This window comes from Gavia stellata, chromosome 1, assembly GCF_030936135.1.
Source record: "Gavia stellata isolate bGavSte3 chromosome 1, bGavSte3.hap2, whole genome shotgun sequence".
Lineage (NCBI taxonomy): Eukaryota > Metazoa > Chordata > Aves > Gaviiformes > Gaviidae > Gavia > Gavia stellata.
This window is the reverse complement of record NC_082594.1, coordinates 33,516,782-33,536,552: the sequence shown is the minus strand read 5'-3', so window position 1 is coordinate 33,536,552 and position 19,771 is coordinate 33,516,782. Positions and strand designations below refer to the sequence as shown.

Sequence of the window (19,771 nt, the reverse complement as noted above, 5' to 3'; positions counted from 1 at the left end):
GTACAGTCAGGTCACCCCGTGGATGGCACTAGCCTGTTAACACCAAGGATGCAGCTGATTGTGAGTAGAGAGTAACTACTGCTGAATGTTCCTCTTTTTTCCTTGTAGACATCATTATCTATATCGTCACACATAATTTATCACCCAACACTGAAGTAACATTTAGAGCAAATTATCCATTCCATCTAGGTCAAGACATGAACAGCAAAGTTGGGAGAAATGATACACAGAAGCACCTCTGAAAAGGGGAACCGTGACCTGTGAAGAAACAGTGTGCAGGACTGAGCAAAAATGTTTCACAGAGATGCGTGAGGAAAATCAGTTGCACAGAAACCATTCTCCCTTTTTCTTGCTTTAATGTCTCCCCAGTACACAGAGTATGTTGGTTTGCTACAGAGTCCTATATGAAACGAAAACACCCCCTCCTTTTGTTTTGTTTTTATCAGGCACAGTTGGTGTCTGTGAGGGATGTTCATAAACATGCCATCCTTCTGCCAGATAGACTCAACCCATTTAAAAGGACATGCTGAAAACCTGTTTTCAACATATTATACTGCCAGGGAGCTGCAGAGGTCTGTGGGCCTGTTATAGTTAATTCATGGCTCTGTACTAGCAGGAAAAAATCCTTTCATTGGTAAACATCAGCATCTTCATTGATTACATAATTAGAAGATACATTTAAAAATGCTAGAGGGTAATATATGCACAACAGGAGCACATTAGTAAATAAACTCTACAGTTTTAAAATTTCCTTATTTCACCTTCATTTCTAACTTTTTGGTTCTTGAGCTGACTACTCAGTGACTGGCATAAGGTGACTCACCATGAATTAATTTTCTTTATCCAGAATGCAGTGACTCTTTCTGAGCAATCAGAGGTTCACGTTTAGAAAATCAGATTTTTATACCGGATTGTTCATTTATTTTTTATTTAGCAGATAAATAGTAGAAGAAATGCAGCAATGGAATCTAATTTAAGCAGAGCATGAACTGCCTTATGATTGCAGCCATTCATTAAAAAAATAAAACAAAACTCCTAATTCTGTTCAAAATTATTCCCTTGCGGTAGGAGGCACATAAATATACACTGTTTAAAAACATATGCTTAAAATAAATTCCTTTGAATAAGACACGCTCCCATATGTAATTGTTCTTTTAAAATGAGCATGCGGCAAATTATTTCTTGCACTTAAAGCTTTTTTCTCCTCCAAGTTACAGCATGTTTTAAGCAAATAAGGTAGGATTCACGTCCTTTATGTCAACATCTGATTTAGTAACCCCAGGGTCCTGGTACTGTCAATGGAAAGAGATGGACACTTGTCGGACAAGCTTTGTGAGTCCTGTTTTAGCTGTCTATTTGAGGGTGAGGTGAACTGTGTCCCAGAAATGCCTGCTTCTGGGAGCCTGGGATGACCTGCTCATATATAGACATCTCGGCAACAGACATCTACATTTCACAGAATGACAGGGGTTGGAAGGGACTTCTGGAGTTCATCTAGTCCAATCCCCCCACCAGAGCAGGTTCACCTAGAGGAGGTCCCAACCATTACAAAAGTGCACCAGTTACAGAACACCTACACAGCATTTGTGTACCTGTGTTGGGTTTTCAGTTATACTGCAAGCTGTGATGTACACTACGTCTCTTTAATATTACCCATTATTTGAGGATGGCTTGCGGGGTGTTTGTCGATAGAGATTTCCAGGTGCTGCTAGACTCAATCACAGGCCTCTAGAGATAAGATATTTCAAATTCCTCTTATATCAACTGAAGATATTTGGCACTTAAATCCTAGCTCACAACTTAGATGAAATGAACTATAAAGAAAAGAGAATGCATCCCTAGAGCTGTCTGGGAAATTGTCAACAGGGATACTTCTATGAAAAAAAAGGAATAATTGTTGACAAATCTTTTGCATTTTTCTGCTTGTAATTTGACCACCTCTACGCAATCCCAACTGGCATAAACTTTTTAATAGGAAAAACTATGAAAAGAACTGCTACAAAATGGTATACTGGGAACAAGTGTTGGAAACAGAGATTTTACTCTCAGTTTATGGAGTTTCCCTGGTGTAACGCAGAGTGGAATTCAGCTCAGAGTAAGCTAAAATGTTGTGACTATTTATGTCTCAATGTTAAGCACCTCCATAAGGTGCTTTCACAACTTGGGTGATGGTTTCTAAGGTCTTAGCCATTAGAAAGGAGACAGACTAATCCATCACTCTGAAGCCAGGCATTCAAACACTCTTATTACTACTATCTTTACATTTACAGATATATTTCAGATATACCTAACTTTATATTTCTGTATTTAGCGAGTGACATTATATGTTGGACTTCTAGCTAGTGTAAGATCAAATATTGTGCTACAGTTCCTTTTAGCCTTGTTAGTATCCTCCCAGCCCTGGGCTTTCTCAAATGTTTGAAAAGTATCTGAGATAATTCACACAACACTTGGAGCCTGTCTAAATCACGGCAATCCTTCTATGTTGTCCTACGGGCCATCGTGTTGTCCAGAGTCAGCACATACTACCTCTTGTCTCTAATCATGCTCCCCTAATGCAATTTCCTAGGTTTGCATGGAGATGCTGAAAAGACAGAGCTGTTGTTCTTTATCCTAATGACTACACCTAGAAAGCTCCTGTGCTGGCTGTGCATGTTTTGGGTTGCATTAATGATCTCATTTTTCTCTGGCCCTTCTGTAACATGGCAAGGGGCAGTTGTGCCTTCATGCTAAGCTCTGCCCTGACCCGTAGAAATCCAGTTGACAAACACCTCTTGAAGGTATTCTTCCAAGCACTGAGAATGACTGTGCTACAGGGACAAGAGTTGTGGGATATGTCCCATCTATTTGCCTCTGATTGACAGCCTGTCCCTGTCAGCTGTAGCTCTGCCATAGGAGGATGTTGGGTCCCCTGCCTCATCCCCACCTGCTCGGCACTACCCCTTTGCTTACGGTTATGCTGCCCTCAGGTCTGCCTGGAGCTGCTCGGCTGATCACGCTCCCGTTCCAGTTTCTCAAACTGGGCCAAGTCCAGCTATTACAGGAAAGTAGTAGAGGTGAGTTCAGGATGCAAACTTCTTCACTCCATATAACTGCAGCCAGGGGAGGATGTATGGCCAAGGTCACTGTTAATCTGACTTCTGATTTAATAACTTATTATGCTATAACTAAGATTTCTAAACTGCAAACATTGAATTCAATACGAAAAATAATAAACCATTGTGGGTGACTGCTGTGGGTGAATCAGGTCAGGGAAAAGGTTTACTAACCTCTCTCATCAGTAGGTTCAGCCCAGCTCCCCTGTGCATCAGGAACAATTTGCTGCCCAGCACACACCACTTTTGGTACCACAATGACGACCTATTTTTTACTTGGCTTAAAAGCTTCTTCTGCACAGAGTGCCTGCCACTGACCTAGAAACACAACTCTTCAGCTACTACCCTCACCTTCTTTTTTCCCCTGCTCAAATACCTTATATAATTGTGCCATGCAACACACCCTTCAGTCTGATACTTTTGGGATTAATAACATTTTTAACCCGATGGCACTGCATAATAAGTGAGAATCAGGGAATACAAATTCTTACTGCCAAAGGGTTATTTTAAAGAATGATTAATATCCACCTTACTATTTCTTAAATAGCCTTAACTGTATGCTATAACCAAGAAACTTTTCCAGTTACGTAATAAATGACTAGCTGAAACCAGATTTGATAAAAATATGCATATACATTTACTAAAAGATATCTTAAAAGGTACTCTGTCCCCCCTATATCATCAAACTCTTTCTTCCAAATTAAATCACACAAGATTCTTCCAGAGGTGGGTGTTTCATGTGAAACACAGAAGTCCACTATCTTATCCTGCTGATGCCATTATTTCCAATAAAAAGTAATGATGAGGGTATTGAGTTTCCTCCCTATTTCTCAAAATCACACCACAAACCTTCAGATTGGTGAGCTGCAATTTTCCAGTTCATAGTAATTACCTTGAGCCGTTTTGCAGTGTCGTACATTTAATCAAGTGGGTTTATATTAAAACCTTAAAATTCACATTGATACAATACAGATTAGGTGAAGGAGGATACTTTCAGTAATACGCTTAATAGCAAACGTATTTCTTGCAGGCTTTTGGAGGAAGGTGCCCAGGGAACTGGGTTACCAGACTGCTGATAGCTGAACCCACCTTACGCTCCTCTGCCAGCAGACAAAAGTGCCCTCGCACCGTGCCTGCTCACAGCCCCTGTGCGAGGCTCTCGGAGCCAGATGTATTGTGTCACAGCAGATGTCAGCAACATATGGAAGGAGGAAGGAGAAAATGATGATCTAAAAACGGGAAGGGTGAGTGAACAGATTTGACGCTAAAGTGTTGAAACATGTCTGTGGTAGGGCTCTGTCCTGATATACTACTAATAAAAAAAGATCGTGCTAAAAAAAGGTCTGGAGTCTTTCAGCAGCAATTAAACCTGGCATTCACTGGGTTTGTTCGGAGGATCTCAGCTTTGCCTCCCCTTCTGACGTAGCCCTGCACTGAATTCGATCCTTTCTGTGTGAGACTTGCCTCTCTGGATAACTGCACCGCTTCTGCAGCGCTCCATAAGTCTGTCTCTCAAGTGCAGAGTGATAAGGAAAGCAGCGTGGTTTTCTTCTCAGTGAAATATCCTATTTCCCAAGCAATTAAATGTTGTTTATATTTCAAACGATGTGCAAGGGTTGAGATTGTCAGGCTTGATGTTACCTGAATCTTGCACAAGATGCATCCCCAGTTAGTTCATTCTACTGTAACTGCCATCTATTTATTTAAATTTCCAATCTGTTCTCTCTTCAGGGGATAATAGAGTGCCTGGCAAAGAAGCAGCTTCTCAATTTTTCAAGTTAGATTTTTTTTAATGGAAAACCACATGAATAACTTCCCTGTGTTCATAAAGAAACACTGTACTTAAAAGGGAGGTAAATTCCAGGGTACTGTATATAGCTTGCAGATATTTATGTCTCCTTTGCTCAAAATATTTAAAAAACAGATAATCAGATAGAAAGAGATGTCTTTGTTAGATGGTGGAACTATATAACTACCTGCAGCAAATAAGACAGATGTAGTATTTTAAAGGAGCTTATTTGCAAAAAGGGATTTCTGAAGATGATACCATTAGGTACAGATATGCTTGAATTAAAAATACCATAATGTTCAAAATTCTGCTTTGAAACGCAAATGTCATAAGCACATAGATTAAAATGTTTTGTTCCAATGCACCTGACAGAGCAGCATTCCACTTAAGGATGAAACGTTCAGCCTATCTCCAGTTGTGAGATGTTCTGGGCACCAGATTACTCAACTGTTTATAAAGCACCCAGGAAAACAGATGTCAGAGTATGCAAATTTGATCCTGAATATCCACCGACACATCTCACTGTGCAGTAATAACACATCTGATTTAATACTAAGGAATTAAAACCTCAAAGACACACACCAAACAAAATGCTGCAATGAACCAAAAGGTCACACTTTTATAATGCAATAGCAGAAGACACAATATTCTGCTGGTTTTGTTGGAACAAGAACTCAGGGTCTATTCTCAAAGGCTTTTTAAGGAGGAAGTTCACATTTACACTTCATTGTAAAAGACCTTGGTTTCCCAGAATTCACGTCTGTGAATTTCTTGAGAGATTTTCTCAAGGAAACACAGGTTTCTACCTAAGACAGGAGGATGTCAGAAAGGAGGCCAGAAGTTTCATTAACCTGAGTTATGCTTAGCTGTTATCTTATTCCATGGCAATCAGAGAATGGTTTGATGAAACTATTTGCAATGTCGTGACAAATTTTGGAATACTTGGATCAAAAAGTAGATATAAAGTGTACCTTTTGAAAAAGCGAAATTTTACTTTACCATTTTAAACAAATGGCGCCTAGTTTTTATTTTGCTTTTTCTCTTCAAATCTACTTTAGTGGTTTAGAAGGTCAAAAAAGAACCCAAACAAAAATAACTTGCCATGCAAAATTAAATAGCGGTTTTATTTTCCCAACGAGCTTGCAAACCTAAAACGTGTGGTACAAGCTCAAACTGATCAGCATAGCCCTGGTATGAGGAGGAGCTCATGTTCTTCCCCATGTTGCCCATCTAATTTGAATGCTGGAGCTCATTTCATTCTGATAGTCCAGGCTCAGTACTCTTCTGCCTTCTATGTCCTGGAGTCATGAAGAAGGCTTGCGAATGTGATATGGGAGTGTATGAAACAAATTTAAATCAAATATTTTGTGACAAGTCATCTTTCCAATGCAGTAAATCTCCTCTTTTATGAACTGTCATCTCCTTGGCTTCTTCCTCTTTTGGTTCTGGCTGTGACTAGCAAAGAACATCACTAGCAAATTAGCAATGCAGACCAGCTCAAAAAATGTTTACTCAATGAGAGCTAGTAGTGTAGGCCTATATTTTTAGAGCTACAGGCTCAAATCCATGAGACCTACACCCAAGATACTGGCAATATGTCACTGCCAGATAGTGAAAAGTGGTAATGGCAAAACATGATAGGTGGACAGGAAGAGGAACAACATCACAGGCACTTAGAGAAAAGAAAAGTGAATACACTCTTGGCTAACAGTATGAAAGGTGAATAAAAATGTCCACACTGTCAAGAAGGAAAACGTTATGAAGGATTTCATTTCCAGCCAAGTCTGGTGCACCAAACCAATGATTTCTTTAAGTCTTATGCTGAAGTTTGCAGAAGGTGAAAAAAGATGTTGTCACCTCTGTCATAGACTCAATAAATATCTAGACCACAATAGGGGACTGGCTGATGAGCCTAGTTCATCTCTGCTCACCATCAAATTTCCTTGCTGTAAGGAATTTCCAAGGTTATTTTGACAACAAAAGTTGCTTGGATTTAGACCAAGTTGTCTACATCTGTGATTGCAAAGCAGCATCTTGGGATGACAGATGTTTAGCTATTTTGACTTGCTTTTCAGCTAGTGTTGCTCAGTGAAGTTCTGGAGGCACTGCAGGAGCTGAAACCTGCATGTTGGGCACCTGCAGCTCTGTCTCATGAGCTGGCAACAGGGCTCAGCAGTCTTTGGAAGTGGGTACCATGGGGAGGTCATGACTTCCCTTAAGAAAACAACTGCAAAGCATCTGCTCAAAACCCAATCTTTCAAGGTAAATCCTGCCAAGAGCAGATACATTTTGATCTTTCTTTTCTTTGGGATGAATTGTCCAGGCTTTTGCAGCAATGCAAATCTGCTGATATCCAGACACCTGAGATTTTGACCCCAAGTTTTGTGTGTGTGTGTACATGTATATATCTTGTGTTAGCTTCGTGGAAGTCCACATTTAAATTGTGAATGTATGATGACATGAACTGCCCTTTGTCAGAGTTAAAGAAGATTTTTTAGTGTTGCTTTACTTCTGTTTTTAGGATGTCACAATGGGCTCATGTGGTGAATTCATTTGCCCAGGGGAGGCCATAATGTTCTACTCCACTGCCTTATAGATACTGGCTATGATGCCATAGGAAAGGTAAAGCAGACCAGTATAATGACTGAACCACACCTCTGCTTTCTAGAGTACCTAGTATAGGAGACAACTCATGACCAGTGAGAAGAGAGGGGGCTTCTTTGCACTCTCCATCCCCAACAATCTATACAGATCCAGGGTTGGTGGCATTAATCTCGCTACAAGGCAAGTGCTAATTAGCAAAGTTTTTTAAATTGCAGTATGTACTTTTGCTGGATTTTAATGATTTTTTTTAACCAATAAAAAATAAACTTACCATTTTGGTTTCTTAATTTATTATATTTAATTCTGTATGTTTCTGAAAGTTTACCTTTATTTCCAGAGAAATAGTCATGTACATGGTGTCGGTCTATATCACGCTCAAAATATTTCTATATTAAACTTGTGCATATATGCCAAGCTCTGGTCAAATGTCCCTCAGGAGAACCAAAGATCTAAGTACTTGGAATAAGTTTTAATTAAGTATGGAAACTTCCCAGAATGAAAAGAAAACCCCTTCTAAATATAGACGTCTTAAACATCTTGCAAAAACCCGCATTCAGTTGCCCCAAGCAACAGCTAGCCATACGGAAGAAATTGTCCAGACTTCTTACATTTGCTGGCTTAGTTCAGGAAACCTCTAGGCCTTACTACGTAAAGAAAAACTTCCCTATAAAAGATTAACTCCTAAAATATTCAACTGAAAACAGATTCTGGGAACAGATGGATCTAAAATTCTGTATTGTATTGTGTAACCTCTAGAGGAGCTGGACTGGAAGCTAAGTAAGAATTAAAAATTCTTATATTTGTGCCTCTTTCCTCCTTTTCTCCTGGTCTATCAATCCATGTGGATTATTTTACCAATCCCCCAGTTACTTAATGAATTATTTAATAGAGGAGTGTATGTGGTGAGAATATCAGTCAGCCAAACTAAGAGCAGACCGAGGTAACAGTGACAACTAACAGCGACCAATGCAGTACTCAGAGAGACAGTAGGGTGCATCTCTGCTCCATGCTCCAAGGATGCAACACTTTGCACTGTCCTTCTCTGGCTTCCCAACCATGTTTCATAATTAGAACAGAGGCCGGTGTGTTGACAGCTAGATAGCCTAAGTCTAATCTGGATAATTCTGAAACAGTGGCAAGAATCACAGTTTCTTGTGACCTGGCACACAGTAAAGTAACGTGCTTGGCCACCACGTGGGGAAAGAATGCCAAACACAATTGCTAAACACTTAATGAAAACAGATAAAACTCTAAGGGGTATGAGGAGTTGTTTGCTTGATCTTTTTTTAAATTTCTTTACCATGAATAATTTTATTTCTTTGCTTCTTACTTTCTATGTTAACTACTGAAGACAGGAATCCTCAAGCTGTACCCTTGAAAAATATTAACTCAGTAAGTGTACCTAGAAAAAACAAGCAAGCAAGCAAACACATACCAAAACAATATGATATCTTGCACAAGTAATTCTAACCCTAAAGAGGGAATGAAAGAATGGATGGTGTCTGTCAGAGATAAGTTGTACCACTGCATCTGAGGGGCAAGTTAAAATGCAGCTCATGAGGGCAATTTAAATGCTAGGAATTGGGACAGTCACATGCATGTAATGTAGTGACATATCAGTCAAGGAATAAAGACATTTTAAGAATCTGGCCTTTAATATGAAGGATGTTTGTAACAGGTTGTCTTATTATGAGAGCATTTCCAAGGTAGATGATGACAGCAACTGAACAGAAAAAACCCCACTGTAGTATTCTGAAGGTTATGTTTTAGCTGTTAAAGCACAGGTAGATGGACAGACATTATACGTTTCTAGCAGGTGGGTGAGTATCATTACCATTGGCATAGAAATGGCAGAAGAATGGGGGAAAGCTAACAGGGCAAGTAATGAAATACATCAGAGAGAAATCTGCTCCCCAGCTCTGACTTCTGGATGGCTCCTGCTCTTAAGGAATAATACACTGAAAAGTATCAAATGCTGCTTACCTTTCAGTTTTTCAGCCAGCAAAGCAGCTTCGTGTTCAGAATAATGCATTATGGCCGGAGGAGAAGGAGGGCGCAGTCTGTCTTCTTCCATTTTGCGTCTGTGGCGTTCTTCTCGGGCCAGCATTCTTTGTTTGCATTCCCATTCATAAAAGTCATCTCTTGCCTGAGCAAAATCAACATGAAGGCGACCTGAATCCTTTTTGTCTGTGCTAGATCCTAATCTCATGCGGTAACCTGAAACCAACAAGCAGAACTAACTGTTGCAGGACTTCTTTGCTTATTTTTTTTTCCCCTCAAGCGCAGTTAAGTAAAAATGTACATTAACAGATTCCCACATATCTACATAGGATCTATCGATCACTGTGCTTTCACATGAAGATAAACATTCATACACTCATTTTTCCTCGCAATTTTCTGCATCACCTATCAACATAGTAGATGAGCTGAAAAAGTCGACCCAAAGGTATAGCATCTACATTCCTGTTTAGGAGTCTCTCAAAATATGCCATTTTTCTACCCGATATTCCCAACCTTTGAAAGTGCAAAGGCCAACTAAACGAAAAACAACTACTGAAAAAGGATCTATTTTGGTTTGAAGGTAGAGTCCTTCTTCCCCTGGTCCTGTTGACATCATGTGCAGTTTAGTCCTCTTCTCCAGCCTGTTAAAGGAATTGGAAGTATAGGGAAAGGCTGAATTTTATAAAAACCGTGACTATAGGTAAATGAGAAAATTGCACTACATAAATTCCTGGGCCACAAAGAGTGTGGTGTCATACCTGCATTGATGCTAGATCTCAAATTTTGAGGCTTTACAATTGCAAACACTACTTCCCAATTGCCCATTGGAAATAATCTGGCAGCAAATATAAACCACCTACAAATGAATTGAGTTCAGCATTCTTTAAAGTAATTTTAAAAGTGTGGATTGATTTATTAGGCACTTGCAAGACCCGTTTCAGAACAAAAAATGATCCTGTTATGCCTCATCTTTAGCAATGTTCTACATACTCATAATTTGGTCAATGTATCATATGCTAAAGCTAGCAGACTGCAAAGGCTTTAAGTCAGGGGATATGCAGTGGTACAACAAGGCCCTGCTTTGAACTAAAACACTTGACTGCTGTCAGAGAACAAACAAATCACGCCAAAGCTATAAAAGGAGCTTTTTGTGACCATACTATGGAAGAACATATGCTGGGAAGAACGTATCTTTTTTCAAGTTTTATTTCCAAGGCTGAAAGATACGCGCAGAGCAGTTTCTCTAAAATGCTGATTCAGAGAAAGTGTGAGAAAACACTACATAGAAAGCTGCAAACAGAGCCTTCAGATGCAGGTAAAATTAATCAGTCTGCACAGGGCCAGCTCTAATTTCTCCATGCCAACCCACTGCAGTAGCTTCAGAAGCAGAGCAGCCCAGCAGAAACTTCTCAAATCACAGGATGCTGCGGAGATGAACTCTGTGCTGAGCTGGCATATAGGAGCCTCTTGAGAAACAGACACTACTACAACCACTGTGTAATAACTCGAGGGGCAGGAAGCTCCAATTCAAAATGTCAGGAAAAATGGTGTTTACTGCTTTTGAAGAGCAATCCAAGAGAACCTTTCTTTCAGTCTCGTGGTTTGCCTGTGGTCTGAAGAGCTTCAGCACGTCACCACCACAGTTAAAACTCAGTTTTGAACTCTCTCCAGGGACAGCAAAGCTAAGACTTGCGTAGTAGATTAGGAGCATCTTTGCAAAATGTGTATCTAGACATACTCTGTTTCACTGCTTGAAAAACATCCTGCTGTATGAATACAAGGGACTGTCTGTACTACAGAACATATGAGACAATAGCTTCAAAGACATTAAATATCCATATATGTAGTGATCCTTCAAAAAAACCCAATCTTAGTGCCTTTTGATTTGACATTTTCCTTTCAAACATCTTGTGGAGTTCAGCTAAGTAGCCTGTCAGTGAGGAAGAGGTATGACTCATTTTCCAGCAAGGAGCCCAAACCCAGATGAAAGACTCAAGCTAAGTGTTTCAGAGGTCCTTAAAAGCCAGAAAGCATCAAAAACTTCCATGGAACCTACCGAATCCGGTCTCCAAGGTTCACGAGCTTGGGGTGAAGTAGAACTGAATATTTCAAGAGAAGCAAATGAGGGAATTGATTGTTATTTTAAAACCCCCTTTATTTTGCTCTGCTTTCTCTTGCTCAGAGGAGTAAACACTACCTTTTTCCCCCAGAAGGCTGTTTGCAGTCATACACGTAGCTCTAGTCACAAGGTGTTGAAGGGGAGAATTACAGATACACCATATTCAGTGACACATTACAGAAGAAGAGTGTGGGTGACCTTTCAGAGCTGAGCCCTGAACTAACAAGGGGTAATTATGTAGCTTTATCCACAGAGGTGTAGGCACAAAGGGACCAGCCAAAAGGGGTCAGTGGTGCAGCTACCCTGATAACCGTGACAAATGTTAACACCCCCAGTTCCACTCGCCAGCTGCATTCCTCAAATAGTGATTGCTCTGTGCCAAAATGGCATTATCAGCAGTGTGAAGGGACACTGCCAAGGTGCCAGGTCTCGTGAACCTAAAATTAGATCTCCCAGCTGGGCTGGACTTTCCAGGAAGACACAGTCCCTCTTCCTCTCCTCTGCCTTTCACCTCCATTGGCAGGAGCACACTGGGCATGGACAGACCGAGAAACACGGCACTGCAGGATGCAAGACTCTTGTGGACCTCAAAGCCCCACTTAATCTGAAAAAAGAGGTAATGAAAAGAACTGTGCGCCTACAAGTTGTGTGTGCACAGGCAAAGCTGAGTTCCACTAAAGTGGCCCTCATTTTTGAAGTAAATGGGGATAGTGGAAAAAAACATTGAACAGTGTAAATTGCAGTCCAAAACCCAGTACCCTGTGTAGCACTGGACAAATGGTTCCCTTTAGGTAACCACTTTAAGTGCCTCCAAATTAACAGATTCTGAAATTGCCCATGAATTGCACCGAAAAAATCTCACTGCTTGTCTAACTCTTAAGACTGAAGGTGGCCAGTGAGCCAGGTGGTTTCCACCAGCACAGAAACTTAGAATAACCTGGGTCGGAAGGGACCTTGGATGTCATCTAGTCTAATCCCCCTCTCAGAGCAGGGTCAACTTCAAAGTCAGACCAGGTTGCTCAGGGCTTGGCATCTTTCCCTTAATAAAAAAAGAAAATGTCTTTGGCATGATTTCTTGCACCCTCCTAAATCAGGCTTTGGGGACACTACAGGACCAATGCCCTGGCCAGCGAAGAACAGACTGCTTGATGGGTGGACAGCCAGCAAGATGCTGTGTAGCAAGGGGTGCACAACTGGCAGGTCCTATTTTGTATATGGGATCCTCAGGCACCCATTTGGGATGGCAGCTCTGAGCTATGGGGCAGCTGGGGGGCTCGCTCTTTTCTAATACCATGTCTCCTTATTGATGTTCGAGGATATTTAAATGTATGAGAGAACCACCTGCCATTGCCTCCCCTTCATGTATGGGGAATTAATTGCCCTCACAGACCCTTTTCCCCATCTCTTCGTTCGGGACTGCAGCTACCATTAACTGTGACCCTGGCTTGCCATTTTTAGTTCCAGTTTCTTACACAATGGCAGAGGAAAAGACTTGCCAAGATCCTCACTTTAAAGGAGAAGCAACAGGAAAAATTAATGAGGGTGCTAAATAAAAATCAAACACGGTTTTTCCGTATCACAGGTCTAGTCAAAACTCCGTGGCTTGACTTACCTTTGAGTGTTGCTATATTGGGGACCAGCCAATAGTTGCTCTCTAACCGGGGATCTAGATCAGAGCGTTGATGATGATCATCGAGAACATAAAATAAAACTAGTACATGGTACTAAATGGAAACCCCCCTGGGAAAATATCAGCACAGGAAAAATGCATACACAGGCTTTTGGGGTATAAACAGGTCTGTCTCAAGCCACCTGTTTGTCCCGTATTTCTAAGTCCAGGGCCATCAATATTTGCAGGAGTTACTGAATTGTCAGCCACAAGAGTAAAGTACATCCAGTTTGGAGAAAGAGCTTTCTCATGGGCTGGTATGTCGATTTTAGAAAATCTTTTCCTCGGGAGATCAAAATGTAACTTTCAGGGCTAAATGAAAACGGCCTTTCCTCAAGTCAACTTTTTTATCAGTCTTCTACCCATCTCTCAGTCTCCTTTTCATACATGTTTACTTGGGAATAGAAAGGAAAAAAAATCAGTGATTAAACTACTTGATGGATTTTGTAATCACTTGCACTATTCTGATGATAAGCACTGGATAAATACAAAGTCTGATGAGATTAGATGAGGTAGACAGATAAAACTGATTAGGTAGACAAAATTATCGTTATATTACAAACATCGAAGGCATGACTTTTCCCTAATATAACACACATGCTATATTAACCACAAATTCTGATTGTACGTCTCTTTTGTCTCTTACAGGGAAAAGAAAATGACTTAACAATACGCTTTATCCCCACCATTTCAGAATACATTATGTTTGAGAGAGGAATAAAGACTGGTAAAAACCCCCAATATTTCAGTACAAATAAAACATGCCTCTGCCCATTGCTAGACCTCCCTGCTCTGAGGTGCTGGGGGACAGTCAGTGCTCCCTGTTTCATCTGAGGAGGTCAGTGCGGGTGGTAAAAAGAAGTGAAACTTGGCTGCAGCGTGCCCCTGCTCTGCTTCCTCCTCCCTCTCAGCTCCACTGGTTCTTCCCCTGATCTGGTCATAGGCACTAAGTACAACACTTTGGAAGAAAGACAAGGTGTGGACGAAAAGGCAGATGGGGAGGGAGGCTGCGGGGCAGATGGTAAGAGGAAGCGTAGATAGCAGTGCGACTGTGATGAAAGGAAACGGGAGAAGGAAGGATGGATCAGGAACAGGCAGAAAATTCAGGATGAGGAAGGATGAGGAAGGGAATCTGCCACCTCCATCTCTGCTCATTTACCTTATTCTGAATGCGCACTCTAGTGCGTTATGAACGAGGAGGACACATGGCAGCACAGGGAATTTCCTACCTCTAATCATCAAATCTGGTCCTCCAGGATTTAAGGCATATAAAATTAAAATAAAACTTGAGTCAAGCAAAGGGTGCAGTCAACTGCCAAGAAGCAGGAAACTGAGCTAGAGGGATGCTGGCTCTGGCCCAGCGTGGCGGCCTGTATGTTTCTGAGCTTTTCTTTGCTCTCTTTCTTGCCACTGTGTTGTTTATCATATACAGTAATACCAGCTCCTACTGAATCTGGTGTGCCCCTCCTCTGCTCCGTTGCTTGTGGAGATGGGGTCCCCTAGACAGAAGTTGGAAGCTGGGAAATGTGCTGCTGCTGCTTACTACTGTGATGCCTGTAATCTGTCCCAATGAACTACAGCATTATGGAATTAATAAGTGAATAAACAAATAAACAGGAAGGATGGAAACTGGGAAGAGAGGATAAGGAGGGAAGAAGAAATTAAGTGAAAATAAATAAAAAAAAAAGGAAGGAAAAAACAGGGTGGAATTAAGATCTGGAAGAAACCTGAAAATACAGCAATATTTCAAAGAAATCTTTATATAGACCTCATAAAACTCACAATATTCTGTAGCTCTTCAAACAGATATTTAAAGCAAGCAGCCAAGTTAGAAAAAAACCCCCACAAACCCAAGCACAAAAACCTTTGTGAAACAAAGGAGCTAGGTTTTTCCTAACCACATATTTCAGAAGTTCAAATGTTTTCTTTTCTTTCTTTTTTTCATTTTAAGATGTAGTTGATGGTGATTTGAGAGACAACTTCCTTCTAGGTGTGTGAGCTTCCTACGGACACCTACAGGACACTGAGGTTATGTCTTTACTGCTAAACAGAAGATGGTCAGGGTGGGAGTTCAAACAAGGTATCCCTAATCGTTAGCTGCCTCCCAGGCTCCGTTTTGGATGGTCCCAGTGGGTCCCTTTGAGGTCACCCTACACAGGGTGGGTTGCTGTAAGCCAGCCTGCGTCAGCTCATCTTGGCCAAGGCATAGACCCTGGCCCTTGGTTTATTTAAGAATACCTTGCATGTGGGGTGAAAGTGTTACACTACACTTGTTGGGAAAAACAATGCTTGTGGGTCTCCCCAGGACCCAGAAAAAAGAGATGAACTGGCCTGTGGAGACAAATACATACAGAGAATGGGATCCAGCTCGGAAAATGATGAAGAAGGGCTCAGTTAGGAAGCCAGTCCTCATAGGAAGGAGCCTGTAACCTTAAGAGGGCACTGACAATCAATGAAGCCTGATATGTGAAAGCAGAATTGTTTTTCATCTTTTTTCTTCTTTCTTTTTTTCTTTTTCCCCTGTGAGTTAGAGGGGTGTTTTTTGTCTGTTCCTTTGTTGGAAAATAAAAGAGATTCAGAAATTTTACATCTGAGTTTCTGTGGCATTCCTTGTCCTGCGAGGCAACAGACGTAGCCTACAGATGGGGCTCTGAATCTAACCCATGTGGTAGCTGAATACATGCACGCATAAAGGCAGACTTTATTCAGACTGCACTGCAAATCTATAAAAATATGCCAATGATATTGCCAGCCTATCAGAGAAATTGGCACTGGAAAACAGCAGCATTCCTGGCCTAGTGCCCTCCTCTTTCCACAACCTGTGAGCAAAACTATATAAACCTGTGTATATCGAAAATAAGATTGTTCTGTAGTGAATTTCAGGATCTGTTGCATTGTTGTGGGATGGCAGGAAGTTGCTCCCGGGTAAGCAACATACAAAACCGTGCACAAGTCTTGGCAGACACGGAGAAATACAGAATTGCCCCTTGCCACCCCAAGCTACAGCCACTGAGCTCAAGAAAGACTTGCTGAGATAAAAGCTAAGAAAATAAGCAAACATTAGCATCACAAAATACAAATGAGAAGCAAGGAAAATCCATTAAAGAATGTGAAGTACCAGAAAGGTAAATGGCTTTATCAACCATGAACTCCTCTGCAAAACGAATGTGACAAAAATTCTTCTTGCTTTTCCGGATTGCTGTTATATCTCCGCACTGCTCAAAGACCTCCTGAATAATTTCCTCCGTTGCGTTTTCTGGTAATCCTCCAACAAACACTGTTTTACACCCAGGAGGTCTCTCTCTTGTTGAAGGTGGTGGAAGATCTAAGTCAAAACAGAAATCACATTGGAATACAAAATTCGTCTTTTGATCCATTGGCCCTATTCATTCCCCTAATCAGTTCTGGGCAGCAACAGTTATTTGACATAGCATGGAGGTGGGAGAGAAGGACAAGCAAAATAATTGAATATTGCAGAGATTGTCCAAAACTGATTACTTGAATCTAAACCTTTTCAAGTTTTAGGTGGCATTTCAGAGATTAATTCCTGCCACTGAGGGTTGTTCTCCAGGACAGGCAATAAGGTCTAAAAGGATCTTTCTCTTCCCTGCACAGTCACACAAAAATTAGAAAATACTCTGTTTCAAAGCCGGGAGCTTCTGCAACTGATTGACCCTGACCACAGATCTCAAGCACTGGTGCAGTATATTCAAAGCCTGAACTTCACCATCTCTGGCTCATACCCATCACTCACCACACTCACCAAGTGTGTGGGCGCTCTGCAAGCCAGCCCATGCTGCGTACACTGCGGGCACTTGGGCTGAACGGACACCTTTCCCTGGTCTTAGCATAATTTCACTTCTGCCTCAGAGTACAAGAGCACAACAAACAGAAAAACGAAGTGGGAAACACAATGAAGTGACAGCATGATGAAAATGCTCTACCGGTTATCTGTTTTGTCTTGTTGCCAGATAATGGAGCAGACGCCAGCACACGGGAAGGATAACCTCGCTGTTTACAAGTGCTCGTGAAGTGGAGTGGCTAGAAATGTCATTTTTATGTGTGTGTATATATATAATATATACACATTTAAATAATGGAAACTATTAAATTTTTGAAGGTTATACAAAAAATACACTCTGCCATAACACTTCACCTTGTTATTATGTAGATTACTAGAGTATTCCTCTAGAAGTAATTCTCTAAGAAGGAATCTGATTCATATGACTTAGTTTTTTGGCCCTTTAACACAGTAAACGGGGTTACAACCTTAAAAATATACATATATATGCATATTCACACACACAGCCAGTTTGATTAAACCATGGTCTGGGTACTCTGCCAATCCAGAGCACCAGACTATTTGCTTAATTTTCTCTTTTGTCTTCACAGTGATAGTGAAAGCCTCTGGTCTGATGGCTCTGAAACTAAACTCCTGGGACTAATATACACAAAATCAGGCTTTGTGACTGAGCTGGTGGCTCAGTGGGAAGAGTTTTCCATTTGCACAAAATCCCAGAAGGGGCAGAAGGAAGCCTGGTCCTGGCTCTCAAAGAGGAGAAACAGCTCATCTGCATGCTGCCCCTCCAACAATGGCAAGAGAGGAGCTGTAGTCCCCCTTCTCCTCTATCTCCCCCAGACAGGGACCAGAGCTAGTCCGTGTTTGGGTGCCAGGTGCTCTGTTCAGGAACACGAGCCCAGATTGGTCCCATTAACTGTGGGCACCTGAAGGGGAGCATGGAGATGATCAGCACCATGTAATCTTTATATTTTGTGACATTCTGATCTAAAGGAAAGACAGATTTCTTCAGGCTCTGTTAGCTTTGTTTAAGTAATTATTTTTCTTTTTTGTACAAACTGGGTAGGTTTTTTCACATGACCTTACAGAGATGAGTAAGTATGCTCTGCTACCATACCACGCTTTACACACAGAGTAGACCTTAGAAGGAAACACCATACTTGCCTACAGTCTATTTAAAAAACATAATTTTTATTAGATAAAAAAAAGGTCATGCAATATATTTAGGAAAATCACATTCTTTCATCAGATCCACTTACTTGGGTTTGGAGGGAAGAGCGTGCAGCTTTTGCAGTGAATTATTTCTTTGACTACAGGCACATCTGTTGGTGGTGGTGGTGGCACTAACCCCATGCCTGGTATCATTGGGTTAATCGGAGTGATTCCAGTCATCATGCTAAGGCTTGGATCAAAGCCTGGTACACAGATTGAATCTGTAAATATATAACATAAAATCCTGGCTTATAAATCTTGAAACCACTTGTTACTATTTTCTTGCACAGACAGTTTTGCTTTAGGCTTTTTTTTTTTCCAAGCATCACTGTTAAAAAAAGAAGTGAGAAGGAAAAATGGAAGAGAGAATGGCAGAACAATAGGGAGGAGAGAGGGAGAGAGAGAGGGGAAGGAAGAGGGAGAGGGAAAGGGAAGTGCATTTTCAGTGAAAAAAATAAACTATCCATAAACAAGGGAATGTTACATAATTTAAAATATTAATACGACTGAGTAAAACACAGCACATTAAAGGGTAAAACCATGCACAATGAGTATTTGTTATTATCCAGAATGCAATTTTCTGTCTCATAATGCTATTGTCGTGTTTACATTGCCTTCTGACCAGAGTGTACAAAGAATATAATTTAACATCAATATGCCCTCTCCATCTAATTGCCAGACAGATTTATCACAACACAGCCTTCTCACATAAGTGACCTTGATTTACAAACACTACAGAGAAAGATTCATTTCTGGCTGTTTCATAGAAGTGTAGTTAGCCAAGACTTCTAACCATTTTACCCTGGAATATAAAGTTTCAGCTGCATAGAATGGGGTCTTTTTGAACCTCGGAATTAATTCCTTCTTGTCCTGTTATTTAATCGGATTGATTCTCTTCAACACATGTATTATTAAAATATACCACTACAGGCCCATAAAGTAAAATGCATATTTGGCAAACGTTACTCTTTCTCCTTCCTGATCTCTTTGCCAAGACTTCCATACATATTATTTAAAGCTGAAAGATTTACTGGGGAGCACCAGTGCTGTAACACCAAGAATTGTAATAAGCAGATGTTTCAGATGAACTGAGAGCCAACTTCTGAAATTTGCTTGCGTTAAAAGCAAGGCTTTGGGTTTCTTGAGGCATAATGAATAAAATATTTTGAGAGACCGATGTCTTTGTTGGCATAACACTGCTGCTATTTGGCATCATCAATTATTTAAAAGAAGAGAGTTACTTTGGTGTTCTACAGGTTTTCCGCTGAGTTTTCCGGCTAGCAACTGGATAATATTTAACGGTACATGTAAACGCGAGGCTTGGTAGCTGGGGAGCTTGTTTGTTTTGAAGAAGCAAAAAGGAAGACAACTTCTCTAGGATTTTTTTTATATATACATTTAGGAAATTTGAGCTACATTTGCTACAAGGCAGCATGATCAATGGAATGTGACCAGGGAGGCCTGTTTCTTCATCCTAAATCTG

The 19,771-nt window shown here is 40.8% G+C and overlaps 1 protein-coding gene across 2 annotated transcripts in view; it reads right to left on the bottom strand.

The window, feature by feature from the left end:
* Positions 1-19,771, bottom strand: part of ENOX1 (ecto-NOX disulfide-thiol exchanger 1) — a 374,261-nt gene that overhangs the window by 90,972 nt on the left and 263,518 nt on the right. For both annotated transcript variants that reach the window (XM_059833157.1, XM_059833238.1), the window contains exons 6-8: positions 18,336-18,509; positions 16,396-16,602; positions 9,472-9,705 (exon numbers count right to left, since the gene is read on the bottom strand). In XM_059833157.1, coding sequence (XP_059689140.1) covers positions 9,472-9,705; positions 16,396-16,602; positions 18,336-18,509 — 615 coding nt within the window. The remainder of the gene's footprint in view (positions 1-9,471; positions 9,706-16,395; positions 16,603-18,335; positions 18,510-19,771) is intronic.